Below are 24262 nucleotides of genomic sequence, written 5' to 3'. Positions count from 1 at the left end.
AAGTAAGTACGTGTAATTATAAGGGAACAATTTATAATATTTGGGTAACAAAGGGGTAACAACCAGAAAAAATACAAATAATATATGCAGTAAGTATTTTATAACTAAGGGCTAACTATTTTAATATTACATGGTATGTATGACTTATATGCTAAAAAATTATTTATACAGTAAGTAATTCATTCGGACTAACGATTCAAATATTAGGCCTACGTGATATGGCTTATAGGCTACATGCAAAACAATCTTATGTTTGAGAGTAATTTAGTGAGAACACACACATTCACTGAATTGGCTCGATCACACTCCTCTCCACATTTAGCTGGTGCTTGGTGTTCGCACTGGCGTTATACCATGGCTGCTTTCACATGGATTCTGCAAACTGTGGGTCTTCATTCAATCATAGTCATACACCACATATATTTTTGGAATAATATAGGTAGGCTATTAAAATACAACCCCAAAACAGAAAAAGTTGGGACACTGTAGAAATTGTAAGTAAAAAAGGAATGGAATAATTTACAAATCTCATAAACTTATATTTTATTCACAGTAGAATATAGATAACATATCAAATGTTGAAAGTAAGATATTTTGAAATGTCATGCCAAATATTGGCTCATTTTGGATTTCATGGGAGCTGCACATTCCGGGGGAGGTTGGGACGGGTAGCGGTGGGAGGCCGGAAAATGTGGATGTACATATAAGGAACAGTTGAAAGACCAATTTGCAACTTATTAGGTCAATTGGCAACATGATTGGGTATAAAAAGAGCCTCTCAGAGTAGCAGTGTCTCTCAGAGGTCAAGATGGGCAGAGAATCACCAATTCCCCCAATGCTGCAGCGAAAAATAGTTTTCTGAGTTTCTCAGAGAAAAATTGCAATGAGATTAAAGTTATCATCCTCTACCGTGCATAATATCATTCAAAGATTCAGAGAATCTGGAACAATCTCTGTGCGTAAGGGTCAAGACCGGAAAACCATACTTGATGCCCGTGATCTTCGGGCTCTTAGACAGCACTGCATCACATACAGGAATGCTACTGTAATGGAAATCATAACATGGGCTCACAAATACTTCCAGAACACATTGTCAGTGAACACAATCCACCGTGTCATTCGCTGTTGCCAGCTAAAACTCTATAGGTCAAAAAAGAAGCCATATCTAAACATGATCCAGAAGCGCAGGCGTTTTCCCTGGGCAAGGCTCATTTAAAATGGACTTTGGCAAAGTGGAAATCTGTTCTGTGGTCCAACGAATCCAAATTTGAAGTTCTTTTTGAAAAACTGGGATGCCATTACATCCAGACTAAAGAGGACCATGACAACCCAAGTTGTTATTAGCACTCTTTTCAGAAGCCTGCATCTCTGATGGTTTAGGGTTGCATGAGTACGTGTGGCATGGCCAGCTTACACATCTGGAAAGGCACCATCAATGCTGAAAGGTTTATCCAAGTTCTGGATACATATGATCCCACTTAGACGTCGTCTCTTTCAGGGAAGACCTTGTATTTTCCAACATGACAATGCCAGACCACATACTGCATCAATGACAACATCAAGACTGCGTAGAAGAAGGATCTGAGTACTGAAATGGCCAGCCTGCAGTCCAGATCTTTCACCCATAGAAAAGATTTGGTGCATCATAAAGAGGAAGATGCGACAAAAAAGACCTAAGACAATTGAGCATCTAGAAGTCTGTATTAGACAAGAATAGGACAACATTCCTATTCCTAAACATTGGTCCTCCTCCAGCTGTTCCTTATATGTGCATTTAACTTTTCCAGCTTCTATCTGTCCCAACTTGTTTTGGAATGTGTAGCTCTCATAAAATCCAAAATGAGCCAATATTTGGCATGACATTTCAAAATATCTTACTTTCAACATTTGATTTGTTATCTATATTCTATTGTGAATAAGATATAAGTTTAGGACATTTGTAAATTATTCCATTCCTTTTTTACTCACAATTTATACAGTGTCCCAACTTTTTCTGATTTGGGATTGTATATTTAGGCATATGCTAAGTATTTACGTAGTTACAGAGTAAGTACAGCATCTGCGGGCTGTAAATTAAAGCGGCACTTGTTACCCCCTTGTTTCACGTAGTTACAGAATAAATACAACATCTGCGGGCTGTAAATTAAAGTGGCACTTGTTATCCCTTTGTTCCCAAAATATTATAAATTGTTCTCTTAAAATTACATGTATGTACTTTATAAGTACACTATAATTACAGAAATGTATGCTGTATATTCGCTGTACTTACGCAGTACTTTACTGCATATATTACTTGTATCTTTCCTGGTTGTTACCCCTTTATTCCCCAAATATTATAAACTGTTCCCTTATAATTGCACGTACGTACTTCATAAGTAAACTATAATTACAGAAACATACGCTGTAAATTCGCTGTACTTACCCAGTACTATCCGGGCTGTAATCTAAAGCGTTACCGAGGTATCTGTTAAAAACATTTAAATTCATTAATAATCTAGTATGTGTTAATTTTTTTTCATAGTTTCTTCAAAATTAAGTTTTATTTGAGTGTTTTAAAAATACATATTTTATTTATTTATTTTATTAAAATATTTAAATTTTCATCATGACGCATACACCCCACCCCTTTCATTACCACGCCCTTGGCCCCGCCCACACGCCCAACCCTACCACCTTAACTAACGAATTTTCTGCGGAAAACCCTGAAGATCGAATAATTTAAGCGAGAGGCAATCAGGAGACGTAAAAATGCCGGCTGTTGCTTGTTCTCCTGACAGCATCATCATTTATTTATTTGGATGGGACAATGCATATTAATGAACGTACAATCAAAGTTGACGTAAATACGCCGGATTTAGCACAATGCTAATTTCCATCCATCGTCTCAGACATACAAATAAAAACAAACAAACAACATGTATAACAATTAATAAACCTATAACGCTAAAAAAACATTAAAAAGTACCTAAACAATGTAAAATATTAATAGTAATACTTTTATATATGGTACAGAAATGTCTGTACATAAACATCCTATACATATTATTATATAAAAATAAAAATTAATCTACCTATCGTTTTACTTTTTTACTCAATGTTCACATTTTTTATTATTATTCAGCCATCTTTTAAGCTGTTTCTTAAATGATGCAAAGGTAGGGCTATTTCTAATTTCCATTGGCATTCTGTTCCAAACCGTGCAGCCTTTAATAGAGAGAACATTTATTACTATTTCTCTTTTGACCTTGCATGCATTTAAATCTGTTGTCCGGGACGTATAAACAGTGATAGGATGCTTAAAATTGGCATCTTACTGGCTCTTTAATGTACTGGGGTCCCTGCTTCTCCTCTCTATCCATTAATAGGCCGAATTGTTTTGAAAAAGGTTGAAGACCCTCTGGCCTCATGTGTTTCCATGCATTGTTTCTTCTATTTGTGTCAAAATAAAAGCTGCTTGACAATTTGTTTGTTGTATTTATCCATGTACAGCTATGATATTCTGATCCTCCATCTTACTGGATGAACCAATGTTTACATGACACAAAGGTGAAAGATGAAGCTGATTGGTTGGTTCCTGTCAAATGATCTACAGTGCGGATGAAGTTTTCTGAAAAGCTGAAATATTTAAAATATCAATTTGTTACAGCAGCGACGCGCCTGAAAAGAGTGTGCTTAGCGACCGTGTCACTCCCTATTTGAGCGCACATACCACACGTCTACATTAAAAATAACATATATGCACACGCAAAATATGAACCGCCTCTAATACAGTCACTAAAATAACAGAGCAGAGGGGCAAATCTTTAAAGACACTTGACACACAAACACTTATAATGAGTCATGGACAACACTTAGCAAAGCTTCACATTGGCGTGTCCTTTACAACACACTCGACAATAACGACGTGCATGCACACAACATGCCCATAACACAAAAAACACACACACGCTTTTGTTGATTTCTGTCATTGCTGTTTTCTGTTTTCCTAAATAACTTGAACCTGCATTGAAAGATTTTCTAACATGCACTTAGAGAGAAAACACAAATCAACACAACAGAATCTCTGCTACAGAACACCTGTCTGTATTCTATGATTATTGTGTGTGCGTGTCCTTGAGTGAGCAACACAAAAATCCTCTTGAAAACATCACAGCTAAGAAGAATAATTCACAGCTACAACACTCAGCAGATAAAACATTGGACTGAAAGAATCACTAAAAACTCTTATTCGCTATCGGTGGATGTGAGCACATCCTCCACTAAACATATTTCAGAGACATACTGTACTGCGCTACTTTATTATTTATTTTTATACATACTGTAGTGTATTGGATTGCTCTTGTCTGGTAATGTTAGGTTGCACACATGCACTTTGTGTGGCTAGGCTAAAATGTAAACATCATGGAAAACTCATCTTCAATTTCAATCCGGTTTGACATTAGCATGCACTCAAGCTTAATGCACAGCACACACAAATATTGGAGAATACATCCTTTTTTTTTCCTTTTAGTATTAAAGGAGACATTGTATGAGACCTTTTTAAGATGTAAAATATGTCTTTGGTGTCCTCACAGTGTGTATGTGAAGTTTTAGTTAAAAATACCCCATAGATAATTTATTGTAGCATGTTAAAGCACTTTATAGGTGCAAGCAAAAATGTGCCGTTTTTGGGTGTGACCTTTTAAATGCAAATGATAATGCAAACACTGATCACCATAATGGTGGTTTGTTGAAATTCAATTGTGCTGTCAATTATTTTCTCTCTCTCTCTCTCTCTCTCTCTCTCTCTCTCTGCACTTGGTGGCAGTGCTGTAGTTGGATAGTGCAGGTTAAGTGGTGGTTTTATTATAATAAGGTCCCCTACGTCACATAGGGAGCAAAATCTGAATGACCTATTTTTCCACATGCTTTCAGAAATGGTTTACCAAAACAAAGTAACTGTGCTTTTTAGGTTTTCTATGTTGATAAAAGCACTGGGGACCCAAGCACTTAATCATGAAAAAAGTCAGATTTTCATGATATGTCACCTCTAAAAATAAAATATGGGTAAATGCATTTTGGGATTGCAATGCATTTTGGGATTGTTCCTTTCAGAGGCATGCATACAGTATGTGATCTTAATGTATATGATGTACATCTATCATGTTCGGTGATGCCTTCAAATGCTCCCTCTGTAGGCAGCTCACTAGGTCATAAAATCAAAACTATTTTTTATATGAGTGTACTGTAGGAAACCTGATTTCCACATAGTGTCATTAAAGTCATTATAGTAACATTGAGGCGTATGAGATGAGTGCAGCTCGTCTCCTGTATGCGCTGTATTTTGTGCAGTATCATATATTCTCAGTGGGCCATTTTGAAAGCCGGTGATGGATTACTGTGACTGCAGGGCTGTGATGCTACACGCTGAGCTAATCATCTTTACCTGCAGTTGTTTGTCTCTCAACCCTGATGAAATAACAACAGGCAATGACTGATTTGTCCTCCTCTGTTTTAGTAAAGTCGAAACGTGGTGGGATGTTTCTTCCAGCACAAGCAGATCTAGTTTTGTGCGTTTGATGCAGGAATCACCTCATCTCACTTTTAACATTTAATAGTGTGACTCTTAATTGGTTGGACTCATCACAAAGGACTGCGTTTAGCAGCTATGTCTTTTAATATTTCTACTGTAAACTAAATCACAGGTGGCCTGTATTGTGCAGACTAGCAGTGTTATCATGGGTTATATTTCGCTTTGTCCCAGGATTTCATTGTCTTTCTTGTTTCGGAATGCAAATGTGCTTCTGCGTCATTTGTGTCTTATGTGTATATGAGCTATTATATGTAACTAACATCACCTCAGGCTGTTAAAAGACATTGAGCAGATTTTAGATCAACTAAAGCAGTGCCCACATACTGAATAATGAACCTGATGTGACTTAAATTATTCACATTCACATTACATCCATTTAGTTACCAGGGTAACTCTGTGTAAAGTATGGTCAACCCGCTCTCTAAAGTGCTTAGCTGTTGTTTCGTTTTTTGCCTGCATTTTTACCCAGCATTGGGTCGTTTTAACCCAGCATTTGGTTGTTTTTATCCAGCATTGGGTAATTTTTAACCTAGCATTGGATAGTTGTAACCCAGCATCGGGTCGTTTTATTTACCCAGCATTAAGTCGGTTTTAACCCAGCATTGGGTGTTTTTTTTAATTCCAGCATTGGGTTGTTTTTAACTCAGCATTGGGTAGTTTTTTTAACCAGCATCGGGTCGTTTTATTTACCCAGCATTAAGTCGGTTTTAACCCAGCATTGGGTGTTTTTTTAACCAGCATCGAGTCGGGTTTTTTTACCCAACATTGGGTCGGTTTTAACCCAGCATTGGGTCGTTTTTTAAGCCAGCATTGGGTTGTTTTTTTCCCAGCATCGGGTCATTTTAACCCAGCATCTGTCTTTTTTTCCTAGCATCGGGTCGTTTTTTTACACAGCATTGGGTTTCTTTTTTAAGCCAGCATTGGGTTGTTTTTTATCACAGCATTGGGTTGTTTTTTATCACAGCATTGGGTTGTTTTTTATCATAGCATTGGGTAATTTTTTTCCTAGCATTGAGTCGGTTTTAACCCAGCATTGGGTGGTTTTTAACCCAGCATTGGGTCGTTTTTTTTCCCAGCATCGGGTCATTTTAACCCAGCATCTGTCTTTTTTTTACCTAGCATTGGGTTGTTTTTATCACAGCATTGGGTTGTTTTTTATCATAGCATTGGGTCATTTTCCCAGCATTGTGTTGTTTTTAACCCAGCAATGGGTCGTTTTTAACCCAGCATTGGGTCGTTTTTTTAATCCCAGCATTGTGTCGTTTTTAACCCAGCATCGGGTTGTTTTTTACCTAGCATTGGGTTGTTTTTATCACAGCATTGGGTGGGTTTTAACCCAGCATTGGGTGGGTTTTAACCCAGCATTGGGTGGGTTTTAACCCAGCATTGGGTGTTTTTTAACCCAGCATTGGGTCTGTTTTAACCCAGCATTGGGTGGTTTTTAACCCAGCAAGGGGCGTTTTTTAACCCAGCATTGGGTCTTTTTATCCCAGCATTGGGTCATTTTAACCCAGCATCGGGTCATTTTTTTACACAGCATTGGGTTGTTTGTTTATCACAGCATTTGGTAATTTTTTCCCAGCATTGGGTCGTTTTTTTACCTAGCATTGGGTCATTTTTTCCCAGCTTTGGGTTGTTTTTAACCCAGCAATAGGTTGGTTTTTAACCCAGCATTGGGTCATTTTTTTCCCAGCTTTGGGTTGTTTTTAACCAAGCAATGGGTCGGTTTTTAACCCAGCATTGGGTCGTTTTTTACCCAGCATTGGGTAATTTTTTTCCCAGCATTGGGTCGGTTTTGTCACTGGTCTGAGCAAAAATTTGCTGTTTTTGGGTGTGTCCTTTAAATGAACATTAGCTGATGAAATGTAAACGCTGATAATGGTGGTTTGTTGAAATTGAAACTTAATTGTGCTGTCAATTATTTTTCTCTCTCTCTTTCTTTCTGCACTAAATGGCAGTGTCGTGGTTGGATTGTGCAGATTAAGGGGCAGTATTTTTATAATAAGACTCACTACCCATGTCACAAAACAGGCGCAATCTGAACGACCTAATTGTTCACAAGCTTGCAAAGAATGGTTTACCAAAACTAAGTTACTGGGTTGTTATTTTTCCTGTTTTCCAGATTGATAGAAGCACTGGGGATCCAATTATAGCACTTAAACATAAAAAAGTCTTTTAATGACCCCTTTCAGACAAGTTTGAATATAATGTCAGAAAAAACATACAGTACAAGATTTAAACTTTAACTTCATGCTCCCGTACACTAAATGGATCTCTCAGAAGAAAAACAGCTATAATAACAGCACCATTGCCATGGTAGATATCTATAATAGTGAGCCCTGAATGATTTTCCCCATATAACAAAAATAAACTGTTCCTTAAAATGATGAAACCAAAAAAGTAATGAAAGTAAATGGAGCGTTTTGACACAACAGGAGACAAGTAACTAATCTCATTCAATTTTTCAGTTTTTACACATAATGTTGTGGTAACTGCATGTGTCCAGCCCAACCATTCAACCCCCTTACAGAAGTTACTGACATCATACAAATGTGTTTTCTTTATGGACAATACAAAATTATAAATAACTATAAAACAACACTTCTTATCAAACTCAATAGCCACACCATTTCACCATTAAAATTAATGTAATTACATAGATCAGGATTTTAAACTGTACCATACTTTCTAAAATCAAATGATAGTAACAGGGTTGTAAAATCTGCAAACCACATATAAAATAAATGTTGCATAAACAGCTCACCCTGGTTTCACAAGAAAAGGCTTAGCTAAAGCCAGGACTAGGCTTAGTTTAATTAAGATGTTTAAGTAAGGAATAATGTATAGGCAGCAGGTTGTTATCACAGAAATGCTTAATGCATTCACTGCGTCACGTCAGGGCTTATTTCGCGAAAACAACCTGCTGACTGTACAGTAACGGGCTTATTATACTGCTATTTACCTCATAAGTAAGGTAAGGAGCTTTAAAAAGTATTTGACATATTTGATCAGCTCATTTTTAACAAATCCAGATCTTACGGTATGAAAACGTGTTTACTTTCAGTTTTAAGATAAAACAAGACGTTTAAATGTCACGAAACTTGGTTTAATATGATTTGAAACCGTGTGTTATTAATTTCAGGCGGTTGTTATCTCGGAATAACATACCTTGGAATGTCGTGACTGGCCAATCAAAAACAAGCATTTTAGAGTGCGATGTAATAAGCATTTTATAAACGTACCTTAAATAAAGACATTACTGGTGTGTATCTTAAGGCAAATGAATGGCACAGGCTTACTTTAAGATCAGTCAGTGAAATTTCAATTAAATCGAGACAGCTCATACATGTGTTTCAGTCTCAAACGTTTCCTTTTCATGAAACTTGCCTCAAGCTATTACTCTATTCATTATAGTGACATATTAAAATCCTGACTTCAGCATCATACACCAGACTGAAATATATCACATGATTATATGGAGATGTGTACAGTAGGTGTATGAATGTGATGTGAGTACCTCTGCTGCGTCTGCGGCCTCTGTGTTCAGTGTAAAACTTCATCTGAGTATCATCATCCATCTCAGATCCTGAATCTCCCTGATGACCAAACACACCTCCTCCGGCTAGAGAGAGAGAGAGAGAGAGAGAGAGAGAGAGAGAGAGAGAGAGATGGTAAAGTTCCTAATAGCATGTGTCTCTGATGAGATTTAAACTTTTTCTGAAGAAAATGTCTTTGGTGTAGGTTTAATCATGTAGCTGTGCAGTTTCTAAGATGTATTGTTTCAAAGTTGTTTACAGCCCCAGCAGTGTTATTCTCCAGATGTGGCTTGGGTCCCTTATTCAACGTATGAGGGTCTATGAGTCACTTTTATCATCACCAAGCGAGTCACTTTGAGAACAAAAAGCACACCAGTGAACCAAAGTTAACAAATTAGGGTTTGTGATTTGAACTCTTAGGTCTAGTCCACACGTACACGGGTGCTTTCCCTCCTTTGTTAAAACACAAATCTTCCAAACACAACCAAGGTTTAAAAAAGTCTCCATCCATATGAAAACACAATAACATGCTATGAAGCGCTGTCAGAAACATGCCAAACCAGCAGGTGGCGTTATAACGCTAACCACAAAGCCGTGTGGACCAATCAGAAGCCTGAATTCCAGTAAGCTAATAACATGGCGCACTCATGTTAACTAAAGAAGACAGCTACACACAATCTGACGTCAAACACAGGACATATCAGCACTATAAAAAGTCAAAAGTTGGATAAACTTAAAAAATTACATCAATTGGTCACACTTAAAAAGTGTGTATTCAACTTAAATTTTCACCTAAAGTGAAACTTTAAAGTCAAAATTAAATTGAACTGTAATTTGTTTTGTAATATTGTGGTATTTTATCTGTGAGCTTCATTATTTTTTTGACTCTTTCCCCACCATTGAAGAGTTATCTCATCAATTAAGAGATAACATTTGCATGATGAGTTTTTATGTTAATTGGTAATACCGTGATTGTCCACTAGATGGCACTAACCCAATTTATCAAAAAAACTGAAGCAAAACAATTATATAAGATGGCAGCAATTAGGCATTAGCAACACAACCCAACTTCAAATGATCCAAACAATTCTCGATGAACCAATTGAAGTCCAGCCCTACCTTTTTTCATTTCACTCGGATATACGTCACCATGGAGAAAATAAGAAAATTGCTACTTCCGTTTATGGCGACTTTAAGTTGAAAACAATAAAAAAATTTAAGCGTTACCAATTGAATTATTTTCTTTTTGTTTAACTTTTCACTTTTTACAATTCATACACTAAAAGTGTATTGTTTAAAAGAGCATTTTTTTTTTCTTGTCAAAAATGACAATCGTTTCACTAGATAAGACCCTTATGACTCGTTTGGGATCGTTTATATTCCTTTGAAACTCCGTTGAAAGAAACTGTTAAGTGTTGAGTTAAGTATTAAGTGTTGGTGTCCATTAAAGTCCATTAAAATGAGAAAAATCCTGGAATGTTTTCCTCAAAAAACAAAATTTCTTCTGGACTGAACAAAGAAAGACTTCAACATTTTGGATGACATGGTGGTGAGTAAATTATCTGGATTTTTCTTTTAAGAAAATGGAATATTCCTTTAAGCTTTCAGTATATGTCAGATATGATTGCATTGCATATTCTAGAAATTATATAAGTTTAAACTATTTTTACAGATTACATTAACAGGAAGTGTTTCCCCCCAGCAATTAATGTTAAAAACTCTGGTCACATAATAAATAATTAAGTTAGATTTTTTATAATTGTAATTTTGTGAAACACGATGGAACATGACTTCATTTCCCAGAATGCTTTACTTTAATCAAGTATTTAAAATGGTTGCCAAACAATTTTCCAAAGTAAGTTTCCTAACACTGCATGCATGTGAGATTCTTTCTGTTGTATGACTGTGTGGAATTTCTTTGAATTGCCATGAATTTAATTCCACTTCCTGTCATTCCAATTCAAATTCAACTTCCTGTTGGGGGGGAGTCAATTCAATTCAAATTCCAATTCATGAATTCAATGGAGGCCAATTCTGAAATTCTGAATTATGCACAAACCTGGTCTTATGACACAACCCTAGTGTAAACATGGCCTTAGTGTGAGCCAAAATAACAGGGATATCTGCCAAGCAATACCAATGCAGCTACTACAGAACAATCTAACAAAGATACCTCAAATATTTTTTACACATCACGTGCCATTTTATTATATTTACACTTTTACAGCGACTTATATATATGTTGTGAGTTGTGTTGGGTGTCAGACGCTGGATCTCATCATTACACAAACAACTGATTGTTCATCGTTCCGAGCAGATGCCATCTGGACTCGTACAGTGCTGGACATTCATTTATTTCAGACACTGAGTAATACAGTACATGTGTAACACTTTAAATCTGACAACACCGAGATCATTAGCAGATGATTTGTGTTCAGGAGGACTGATGCGGTCACACAGTCTACATTAGTCAATAGCATTAGTTACTTAACACTTTGCTATTCTTCCAACATACAAACTGCATAGGATATTTTCTTCAAACACTAAAACTGTAAAGTCATTCAAATGTGCACGGCACCAGATTTAAATCCGCTGGGTTAGTAACACACAGCAATTGACTACATCGTTCACACGTCATGTCTGATATTTGCTGTGTGTAAGAGGAATCATGTGTGAGAAGAAGATGTAGGAGGAGGAGGAGGAGGACAGCAGGGTGAAAGATGAGAGGAGATACAGAAGTTCAAATGAGGTGAGAGCTCCATGTAATGAATCTCTGTCTCTATTAGAGAGCAGCTGGAAAGAGATTTCAGAAACAGATCTACTGACAATTCAACATCACCAAAAGAAGAAAGGAGACGGGTGTCATTGGTCAATAAAAGGGTCAAGTAAACTTTCTAAAAGCTGCTTCACAGCTATAAACAGGAGAGTAACATGAAATGGAGCTAAGATCTAGTCCATTTGAAGTTTACTTTGGATCTACTAAATGCCTAAATGTAAACTTTTACAAAGGTGAAAACAGAATAGCAAGGTTGATGTGGTCTATAAATCATCATTAAAATCTGTGTCAAGTCATTTTAGAGAATTGTTTCTAAACACATTATAAATGCTAAAAATGTTTTGCTGAAACACGTTACAAAGACTATGTATACAGAATGTATTAAAGGTGCAGTGTGTAATTTTTAAAAGGATCTTTTAACAGGAATGCAAAATAATATACAAAACTTTATTATCAGGGGTGTAAAAAGACCTTTTATAATGAACCGTTATGTGTTTATTACCTTAGAATGAGACGTTTTTTATCTACATACACGAGGGTCCAGTTACATGGAAGTCGCCATTTTGTGCCGCCAAGTTTCTACAGAAGCCCTTAGAAGACAAACTTTTTTACCAAGTTGTCTCCGATAATGACATGTTTGTCCGGTGACGGCTACCGTAGCTTCTCTATGTGTTTCAAAAGCGAGAGGTGAGGAGTGGACTGAGCCATTGGTTGCAATTCACAACCTCACCACTAGATGCTGCTAAAATGTACACACTGCACCTTTAAATGGTGGAGTTACACCAATAAACAGTTTTTCCACATTTCTGTGTTCAGGATTATTTAGGAGAGAGAGATGGCAGCTTTGCCTCGAGTGGGCGTGGCTTCAGGGCCAACGGAGGACAACACCCCAGAGTTTAAAAGCGAGAGAGTCCTGACTGATTTTCCAAGATTTTTATAATGTAGTTTATTTATTTGCCCTTTTTTAATAATTTATAATCATTGAACCATAATGTCTAGTTAATAACATATTTTTCTATGGCGTGACAAACTTAAAACACATTTAACTCTTTCCCCGCCATTGACGAGTTTTAACAGTAATCTCTTATTACGCTATTATACACTAGGCGGCGCTCTTACCCAATTTATAAAAAACTGAAGCGAAATCTAATTTTACAAATTTTAAACTCCTTGTATGTTTTGATTATCATACTTTAAATAATATTATATTCAAGAGGTTGTAAAAAGAGAACAAATGTAGATAGGATCCTTTCTTTGTTTGAAAGCAGAGGGTCTTTTCTTTCACTTGATATATTTGTATGTTTATATATTTATAGAAGAACATTTTCCTGGAAGGCATTTTGTAAACTTTTGTGAAAATCACAAAAAAATGCTGGCGGGCTACTTTAAAAAAAAAAGGCTGGCGGGGAAATTGATAATATCAGATTTTACTTTAATATTTCAAAGTTTTAACTTTTTAATATCTAACCTTGAACCTTCTTTATAGCAAAACATGGTTACATTGTATGTGTTGAACATTTACTGGTAAACACAAAATTTCAGCTTAATTCAGTTCAACTTTTGTTTTTATCCGAAGGAGTTAGTGGGGTCGAATAGTTAATATTATCATCAGTGTAACCGCTTCACCATTTCATATCGTTTACGTATCATTCCACCGCTGGTGATTTTAGAATGAATGAGGGAGGTGTCACTCACACATCTGCGACTGGAAAAGGACGGCCACACATCCGCGGGCACAAATGCTGTTTTTAAAGACTTCCTGTTTCTCAATCAGTTCCCCAGCTCCATAGGTCGTGAATATGTATCATCCCTAAGCCATATTCCCTTGAAAATCAGCGCAATTGATGTGTAAACTTTTGAGGGAGTTGAGACTGTGTCTTACAGCGTGGCCGATTAAAATACAGCTGGCGAATAGTGCAATAAAAATAATCATTCTCTCTTTACCTGGAGCGTCATCTTATGTGCGTCCCCACCCTCAATTGCCCTTGAAAGGGAGTAAAAACGCATCTTGGAATTAACCCATTATACAGGGGCTCAGGCACTGGCTCACTACATCAGGACACTTGATGACTTATTTTCCAGTACTGTGTGAGTTTTAAAACACGAGACGACACCATAAGCATTAAGCTGAAAAATAATCTCTCTGATGATTTTTTTAAACTGTACAATATAAAAAAACACTTCATTATTCTGTTTTATGTAGCACTGACAGGAACAAAGTCCAGTAAAAAAGACATTGGTCCAGCGTTAAGATTAAATCGAAAATCTATTTAGTATATTTAAGTTATAGAAATGAACTTTTTACCTCCGCAAAAACAATAACAACAAATGGAAGATTTAATATAAATAAAAGAAACAAATAATAGATTAATGAGGTCAAAAACTGTTGGTTAGATCTATCGAAAACAAAGATTAGATGCCAGCGCAAACCATCATTTTGTTGTTAAATAACACCTGTCGGGATTTACCAAAGACGTGCAGTGATAATAGTGCTGAAAAGGTGTGGTCTAGTTATTTTTGTGACTGACTTTATTTCATATGCATTTCTAGGAGTTTTCCTAAATACACTCCTACTCAAGTGATATTGCTTTAAAACGTGGCTTCCTTTCCTAAAGAAGAACTTGGGCAAAGTTTTGTTTTTGTTTTATATGATGTCCAGTTTCTCCATACGGACCCGATGATGCGTGACTGGTTTGAAAATTCAGCTTCTCCTGCTGCTGTATTCACTATTTTTGAGTTCAGGTGGGATTTTCTTCAATCCTGAAAGATGGATGGTGTTCGACCGCCGCCTCTACAAAATAATATCATTCTCCAGGCAATGCAGAGATGTTCAGACCTGTATTCAAATCTCTCATCCGATCCCAGTCTTGAGAAATATTGTGTGAGTTTGATCAATATGACCAATCAAAAAAAATATATATATATATATATATATATATATATATATATATATATATATATATATATATATATATATGACCAATTAACAAATTTCAGATGTTTAAAATATTTTTTATTGTATGCATAATGAGAATTGTGATTTTTTTTCATATGTTACGCAACAGAAAAGTGCATTTGGTAAAAATGCTTTCACTGGAATGATTCTCTGCTTTAATTGTTTTCAATTTGTTCAACTGATTCTTTATCTACCCGTTAAACTAGCTGTTTTCTCAGATGGGAAAGTGTATGCTTGATATTGCTAATTTGTAAAATAAAGCATAATGTTAGAGTTTGGTGACATAAATTCCTTATGAAGACACCTAAACACATTTTACATTACTCTTGTAAATTCATGCATATGCTAATTCATTTCCGTGTGCTACTTTAAAGTAAATGAGAAGATTTAACTTCTCTGAATGAGCCCACAATGACTCAACTACCATTTCCATCTCAATGCAGAAGATGTTGAGAATAAACCCGCTCCAGTGCGTTTAAAACAAATGGATCTTCATACTTCTGAATGGTTTGAAATTAATTTAATCTCTACTGTGAATCTCAAAAGCAACTTGCTTAAATCATTTCCTCATCCAATCAGAATTCAAAGTCTGTTTAATGAATTTGACTTAGGGTGTTTTCAAACCTGAGCCTTTGTTTTTGTAACCTGGAGCGTTTTCTCCCTTGGTTTGGTTTGTTTAGGCATATGTGAACACGGCAACGCTCGGATCCGCACCAAAACAACCGATCCGAGACCGCCTGAACGAGGTGGTATTGGCCCGATTGCAAACGAACGAATTGCAAGTCTGACCCAATGGACCAACGAACAGGCTATCTTATTGCTTTTTTAACCGTAAACATAGATGTTTTACTCTAATAACCATAGAAAACACAGCAAACACAAATGCGTAATTACTGAAATAAAAATACTAAAGTCATCCACCATCTTGAATGGATTATCCCACTTAATTCACATGAACATACATGAGATGCTCTCTTAACTCTTTCCCCGCCATCCACGCGTTATCTCATCAACTAAAGCCAATGTTGATATTTGAAATCACCCAAACAAACACGCCCCTACCCCAATAGAATCTGGACCTTCTGTTGATAGACCCGCCCCACACATACGCAACCTGGCATTTGATTTGATTTGATTGGCTATAAGTGTGTTTTGGTAGTCGGCCCGTCTCCTTTTCCAACGAATTTTTCAAACATCGTGGACTCCGCCTTTAAGATAAAACATTTGGGTTTTTATGTTAATCTGTAATATGGCAAATATCCACTAGATGGCGCATTTACCCAATTTATAAAAAACGGAAGGAAAAAAATGTATTTGTTAATTTTAAACTCCGTGAATGTTTTAATAATCGTTCTGAATCTGATCTTTAACAAAATTCCTTCACATAAAATGCAATTATTTCAGCTTTTTGCTCTTTTTTATTTTCAAAGAAAAATACCCATATTTAAAGTTTAAAAGCGGAGAAAAAAATATAAATATGATGAAAGTTTTTTTCCTGTTTTGTTTGTTTGTTTATTGTTTGGGTCTGTTCTTTCATTTGATATATTTGTATGTTTATATATTTTTTGAAGAATATTTTCCTGGAATGCATTTTGTGAAACTTTTGATAAAAATCACAAAAAAAATGCTGATGGACAAAAAAGGGCGGGGAATGAGTTAAAATAGCAGTATCGCTTGTTTTGCAATACCAGAGTAATACTGGGACACGGCTGAAAAGTTTGTTTTAACATCATCTTGTTTCAATACTATAATTGACAGCTGATGGTCGTTGTGTATTTACGGTTATAATGTGCTCAGCACTGCATCTCTTGAAGCAGATATTTTCAATAAAAGACGTCTCAAGGACTAAAAACAGAGTCGCATGTTAATAAAGACAGATCTGAAGCGGCAAAACCCAATTACCAGACAAATCAAAGCTGACCTGAGAGAAGAAGCTTGCCGGCTCTGTCGTGAAAATGTACAGTGCCGTACTTGAAATGCGAGATCAAAGCTATTCCATTCAGTGCCTGTGATGCTGAAGAAAAGAGACAGACACAGAAATAGAAAAGAGAATAAAATTGGCTAAATCAAAAAAGGTCATTTCCCGAGAGCTTAACATAAATGGAGAGCGAGCGAACGCCTGTTTCTGTTTCCTTTCTCTCGTAACCGCTTTTCAACTATCCGGCAAATAAATTGTGTTTAGGAAAACAAAATTAGCATGCGTGATAAAACGGAGGCAGAAATCACTTCTGAAGTCTCAGTTTCTTTCAAGCCCCGTGCAGTTACTGAGCGTGTGGAAATAAAGAGCCGATGTGCTTCATCGCATAGAACTGGGAGCGCACAATTCATAGAGCTTCATGAAGTAAAGCACTTTTTTTCTCTTAACCATAACAGTACATGTCAGATTCATGATAAACTGCACTGGAGAAGAATGAAAGAGTGTTCACGGAGGCTTTAGGAGATGATTTCCTTTTTTTTCTTCTTCGCACCTGAATGTCCACAGTGCCAAGTCATTTTATTCTGAATGAGTTTATTTTGGGTCAAGGACCAATGATTTTATGTCATCCAGCTTTCTATACTCTTACATTTATTTGGCAGGCATTATTAATTAAAGCGACTAACAGTGCATTCAAGTCATACATTTTTATTACTATGTCGGACTGCTTGGGATTTGAACCCATGACCGTTGCACTGTTAATGCAAAGTTCCCACTTACAGTACATTTATTACATTTAACTCATGACGTAAATGATTGAATTTTATAATTTCGAGATTTGATACCCCCATAAAAGAACACAGTGCACATCACAATTTGTGTTCAACGTCAAAGCAAAATTCAATTCAAATGTCTCTCTTCACAATTTTACATTGATACTGAGCATCTACATGGAATAAAGAAAACAGAAAAAATAAGAAAAAACTTTTTTTTACTTTTTTGTTTAATTAACTCAGATTTACAAATCATTTCAACTTACTATTATTCACATTGATAAGTGATGAGTTGCTACAACTTAAAAAATGAAGTTGACATTTTTCAACTATATTTTATAAGTTATAACAACTCAACTGTGATCTACTAAGAATAGTGTGACATACATAAAGAATCTGCAATAGTACTATGCATAGGCACCGATCCCATGGGTGCACGAAGGCTCAAAATGTCCGAGCACCCACTGAAAAATGTCAGATATGCTTAATTAATTTAAATTAAAAATGCTTTTGAAATTCAGAAGCCTCTTTGTTTGGTGGATCTTGCAAGATGTAATATCTACAATGCTTTGATGAATAAGCTCAGTAAGGGGGACTTCAAATACCACGTCTAAAACACAGCTGTGTCGCTTTCCTCCTTCTTTCCAAAGCGCTTGGGGGCTCCTGTATCATCTGCCATTGCTAAGAAACCTAAGCGCTGCGTGACGTTGTGCCAAGCACCCACCGGTGAAAAAAGAAATAGGCGCCTATGACAACATGTCCTGTACTGTACTTTAACATACAGGAAAAAAGCGAAGTAGTAAAATATTTACAATTGTAGTTGGACCATAATATTGACAGCAATATTAGCAATGTACAAAAACCCGAAGCTAAGATAATATCAGCAGTCTCATACAGTAGTAAGCAAATCAACAGGGCGATAGCAGCAAGAAAGAAAAAACTCCAATGATGCTTAAAAGCTGCTAAAATGTTGTGAAGGCACTGAAAAAAACACACAAATTAAGTTAAATTGTAGAAACTGTGTCTGGCATTAACTGTAAAGCTGTCCGCCTGTCTGCAGGGTCTGACCCCATTGACTTTCTTCATAACCCATCCAGTTTATTGTTTGGAAAAGCAAGTTGTAATGTAGTTTAGAAATTTGTTTTTTTGTACTGTATGTTTACACTTACAGTGCGTTCACACCTGACGTAAATGAAGCAAATAAATTACTCTAGTCGATATTGAGTTAACTTGCTTCATTCGCGAGTGAAATTTGCGTCATTAACTAGCTTTAGCTAGCTTGTAGTCTCAATATGTGTATTTATATAGCTAAAATTGAGTAAAGAGCGTTTTTTACAACTTACCAGATTGTCCGACCTCCTCACTCACTTTCTTCTGAGCAAGATTTTTTATTTCTGTTTCTTAAAAAGTACGAAGAGTTGTCGTATAGACGGTTTTATCGGGGGCACGTGCGGTGATGCGTTACACATCTGGTCCGAAATTTACTTCCGATTTCATTTTGTTTAATGGTCTGACTAGTTGCTAAACTCTTGAACAAATACCTCGTCGAAAATAACACACATTTTGGTTTCCTAGGTAATCTACGTGTTGTTTATTTTGCTTGTTATATAAATAAACTATGTTTAAAGTACTTGTTGTTATTTATTCATAGCGGAGTTTACCGAAAGTTACGTGTTGACCACGAACGCTGCTTGTTTATGTTGTTACTGCTGAAACCGTCTATACAGCGACAATGATTTTGTCATCCAGTGTTGTTTCGCCTCCGCTCGCTACGTCATAATCACGTCACTACTATAGCAAACTCCTGGTTGGTTAATGCGGTGCGAATATCCACCAAAGTTTAGATTTTTTAACTCTAAACACCCTAAACACTCAATTCGCGTCGCAGGATGTCTATTGAGTCCTTGCATTGACTTAACATGCAAATCACTCGCGCTTAACTCTTCATTCGCGTCTGGTGTGAATGCACCATTAAAACATACGACAAATGAATCTATGGGATATTGGTTGATATTAAAGTTACTATAGTAAAGTAGTGTAAAGATCAGAGCTGTGGCACAGTGGTTTTGTGCACATTCATCAGGTTTATACAGAACGGTTGGTTAATGGAGTTCAAGTCTTGCCTGTGCCGTGTCCTGATTCATTACTGTCTTTCCTATAAATAAAAGATGAATGTGGGCAATAAAATCGTTTTTTAGCAGATGTGTCCAGCAGAAATCTCATTGATTCAAGAGTTATTTTTCTTTCACAAGCTGCTTTTGGTTTCTTTGTTGTCCTCTTTTACAAAATTCAATTCAATTTGCTTTGATTTTTCTGCACTCCCATGATTCCTGGGTTTTAAACACAATAATGGCACTTTTCTCCCTGGAGACTTTTGATTTTCGTCTCTTCCAAACGAAGGGGGGACTGATGGAGACTTGAAATGTTTAATTGTGAAATGACGCAGACCGAGAACTATTGATGGTGAAGACGAGAAGTCTTCTGATTGTGAAAATGCATTTCATTATGTGATTCAGTCTTCTGGGATCCCTGCAGCGCTGGAACAGCTTTTCTCCTGCTGTCAACTCTTTACTTGGCCTGTGCTTGTTATTACTTATATATCTCGCTCCCCTTCTCCACTAAACCGATTTAACTCAGCACAATGCAAAAAATGGTTCAGTTATTACTGATAATTTTTGCTTTTTAGAAAGTGAACAGTGTAGAAAGACAGACAGGCAGACGGGCGGACAGAATTGATTATATTTTGAATGATTCAGTGATTAAAGCGATTGATCCTGGAGATCAAAGAGTGAGATGAAACATGAAAACAGACAGAAGAATCCGTGAGATCCGTTCAGACCACACATGACGATTTTAATGAAGCCTTCACACAGCTCAGCAGATTTCACTTCTGGTGACGAAAATGCTTTTAAGCAAAGAACAAATTTCTTTCAGGCCCTTCTGCACATAAGCTGCTAAAATCTGCTTGGCCCAAATGACAAAAATCAACATATTTTTGTCAGAGTTTTCTCAACGCATGCCAGCTTCTCTATTTCTAGCTGATGTCTTATCATTGCTTATCAGTCGTACACTAGAATGATGTCTTTACACCCGACAGCAATTTTACAAATGAACTGACCCAGATGCTGACCCGGAAACAACTGTGTTACCTACAGAATCAGCTTCAGCTGAAAAGCACAACCTCAATAGGACTGAATGTGTGACCGGATTAAAAATAAGATTCTGATGTGAGCTATAACACATATGGTTGCTAACCTGACTGAAAAGACCAGCTAAAACCAGCCTAAGCTGGTGTAGCAGGCTGGGTTTAGAGGGGTTTAAGACACAGACTGGAAGACCAGCTGACCCACCAGTTTAAACCAGCTTGACCAGCCTGAACGATAAGTTAAGCCTTCCAGCCTGGCAAACCTGGTTAAGATGGTCAAACTGGTGGGTCAGCTCAGCTAGTTTTAGCTGGTGGGTCAGCTGGTCTCCCAACCTGACCACCCAGCAAACATAGGTCGGACGGCAACGTCATCTCCCCGGCCAAAAGGGGTCGCCGCAGGACGCCACAAATGTTGTAATTGGTCCGAAATCAACGTCGTCTCCCTGTCCAAAATTAGTCGCGACTGGACCTCACAAATGCACAACATGTCCTAAAATGCATTTATATACGCTTGAATACATTTGTATATGTCTATATTTGTCTGAGTTTGCATGTATTCAACATTTTATGTACAGGTTTTATGTATTAACGTCCAGAAGAGGACATTTTTATACATGCACAGAACGTGCAGAAAAGACGTGTGATTCACGGTCAGATGACGTGAAAGGCGTTGGTTGGATTTTCATTGTGGAACTATTTTTCAACCATGACCGGGATGTGATGGAGGGACGTATTTTCAACGGTAATCGGACGTCCAAATGTTTGCTGGGCAGCTAAGACCAGCTTGACCAGCTAAAAAATGTGGCCAAACTCTTCTAAAACCAGCCTGCTACACCAGCTTAACTAGCTTAAACCAGGCTGGGAGACCAGCCAACCAGCTTAGACTGGTTTTAGCTGGTCTTTCCAGTAGGAAAATTATTATTATTGGTCACTCTTTATGTTTCTCAGTTGGTTTTGCAAATATTTAACCAATAAAATATTAAAACGTGCCTGTCAACTTAGACAACACAAAGTGTAATCATTTAAATATACAGTGTTTTTTTCTGTTTCTTGTATTTGGACATAAAAGGTTTCATAAGGACAGCGACAATCCGCAAAGTTTAATATACATTTCTATAAAATGTCATACTTATATAATAAATGGACAACATTTAATTGTTTTTATTATTAAATTCTCCCACAGGACAGACTAAACTTTTCTTTAGGCCTTTTTTTGACAATCCTGCTTTAGATATAAAAGATGACTTCTACATACATGTATAGATATTGGATGGTTAAAACGGAAATGTGTTAGCATAAAGCTTACATGATCACTATAGAGAGTTATTTTTGTTGCATTGCATTTTTATAATCTAAGGTATAAGTTAAGCTATAAGTATGTTGTTATTAGCTCATTAAATTTATTTTAAAATAATATTGCTTTTTAAAGGATTAGTCCATTTTTAAAAAAAAAAAAAATCCAGACAATTTACTTACCACCATGTCATCCAAAATGTTGATGTCTTTCTTTGTTCAGTCAGTTCGCTAGATAAGACCCTTATGCCTCATTTAGGATCTTTTAGAGTCCTTTGAAACTGCAATTTTAAACTGCATTAAAACTGTTAAATTTTGGGGTCCATTAAAGCCCATTAAAATGAGAAAAATCCTGGAATGTTTCCCTCAAAAAACAACAAATAAAGACATCAACATTTTGGATGACATGGTGGTGAGTAAATATGGATTTTTTTTAAGAAAATGGACTAATCCTTTAAGTTACATTTATTTTATTTCAGTTTCCAAATATTACTTTGGAAAGTAATATTAGTGCCTCAAATAAACATTTACTTTGTTGCTAAGGCAACATTTTTTAATATTTAGGCCAACATTTTTTTTTATTTAACAGACATGTTTTTAATAGTTTCAGTTTTAGTTTCTTCCACTATCTATAGTGTGTGTGTGTGTGTGTGTGTGTGTGTGTGTGTGTGTGTGTGTGTGTGTGTGTGTGTGTGTGTGTGTGTGTGTGTATTATGTTTATGAGTCTGTATGTATGTGTGTATTCAGTATGTGAGCATATGTGTGCGTGTTTGTTTGTTCTCACACTTCATACAGATCTTTACCTGCAGCTCATGATATGTGTGATATATATTTTTGCTTTTACATCCAGAGTCAAGGTGTTAAAAACTAGTAAATTGTTTGCTGTTATCTGTTAGTCTTAATTAAACATAAGTTATTTTAAGCCATAAGACATGCGAGGTTTTGTGATGCTGTACAAATTCACTATAATTATCATTATATATATATTACATATAATGCGGTTACTTTTATTGTACAGTGTAATAGCATAGATGTTTATTCTTATTCTTGGTGCCGGGTCACTGCTGTAATATACGGTTATATACTGTAATACACCGTAGTTTACTGTAATAGACTGTAGGCACTGCTGTCTTTACTGACAGCATTGGGAACTTTAAAAGCTGATCCACAGCAAAACTCACAGATGAAAATCTGTGAAGCTCAAAATAACAAGATGACAAAACACAAGAGATGAAACAAACAGTCACTCGTTTGATGAGCTAACAAACAGATGTTTATGTCAGGAGTCCTGCCGAGTTCTTCTGTTATGTGCAGGTTATTTTAAAGACTCATATTAAAAACAACAGGGACACCGAGAGAAAGAGAGAGAAAGATAGAGAGATTATGGGATACATCACTGTTTCCAAGATTACAAGGATACTCAAAAACTTCTTTCCAAAACATCTAATAATACATCTTGAGAGAAAACATAAATCACTCTCAGTTAAGAAAATGTTTACAATTCTGAAAATGTTAAAGCTGCAAACATGCCTCATTCAGAAATCATGATAATGACATCACAACCTGACAAACTAATGAATGTCAACAAATCATAACAGAGGATATTTACCTACAAAAGTTTTGTAGATACAGTAACCAAAACCATCATCACAGTATCTTCATCAGCCCCTACCACACAAATATCCCAATTCTGCGCATTTTACCAAAGATTCAGTACAATGCTAAAGAAAAGCCAACATTATAATGCAGAAGATATGTCATTTTCTGATGGGATTCAAACACAGACAGATGATTGAATCTTAGGTGACAGCCCACAGCAATGGAACTAGAAACTGAAAACAAGGCCCGGTAAGACCACATTAACAGTGACTTAGACCACTTTCATCCCAGAACACAGAGAGTGCATTTATGTTTTAACATTAAACATACAAATACTGCTCATCACCAATTCATTGACACAGTCATGATGAAGTATATGATAAAACATCATCTTCACACAGATCAACTATTATCATTTTATATGTCAGAAACATGCAACTTGTCAAAAGATGCCACTTAATTCATTTTCTTAAAGGTCACGTTGTCAGGGTTTGAGACGGGAGACAAAAGAACCCAAGCGCAGACGATGTCGGGGAGTGAACATAGAACATTTATTACATAAACATGGAAAACAAAAGCCCACGTGGGGGCAAAAACTACATAAAACATGATATTTACAAACACTGACTAAACATGATTGACTAGACACTGATGAACACATTAAACTGAATAAACAAAGAGGTCTTGCAAAACATAA

The 24262-nt window shown here is 36.3% G+C and overlaps 1 protein-coding gene across 2 annotated transcripts in view; it reads right to left on the bottom strand.

Moving 5' to 3' along the window:
- Positions 1 to 24262, bottom strand: part of LOC129440778 (astrotactin-2) — a 427123-nt gene that overhangs the window by 198505 nt on the left and 204356 nt on the right. For both annotated transcript variants that reach the window (XM_073860480.1, XM_055200291.2), the window contains exon 5: positions 9090 to 9194. In XM_073860480.1, coding sequence (XP_073716581.1) covers positions 9090 to 9194 — 105 coding nt within the window. The remainder of the gene's footprint in view (positions 1 to 9089; positions 9195 to 24262) is intronic.

Source organism: Misgurnus anguillicaudatus, chromosome 22 (genome assembly GCF_027580225.2).
Source record: "Misgurnus anguillicaudatus chromosome 22, ASM2758022v2, whole genome shotgun sequence".
NCBI lineage: Eukaryota > Metazoa > Chordata > Actinopteri > Cypriniformes > Cobitidae > Misgurnus > Misgurnus anguillicaudatus.
Note: the sequence above shows the minus strand (reverse complement) of the source record. Positions and strands in the feature narration are given on the sequence as shown.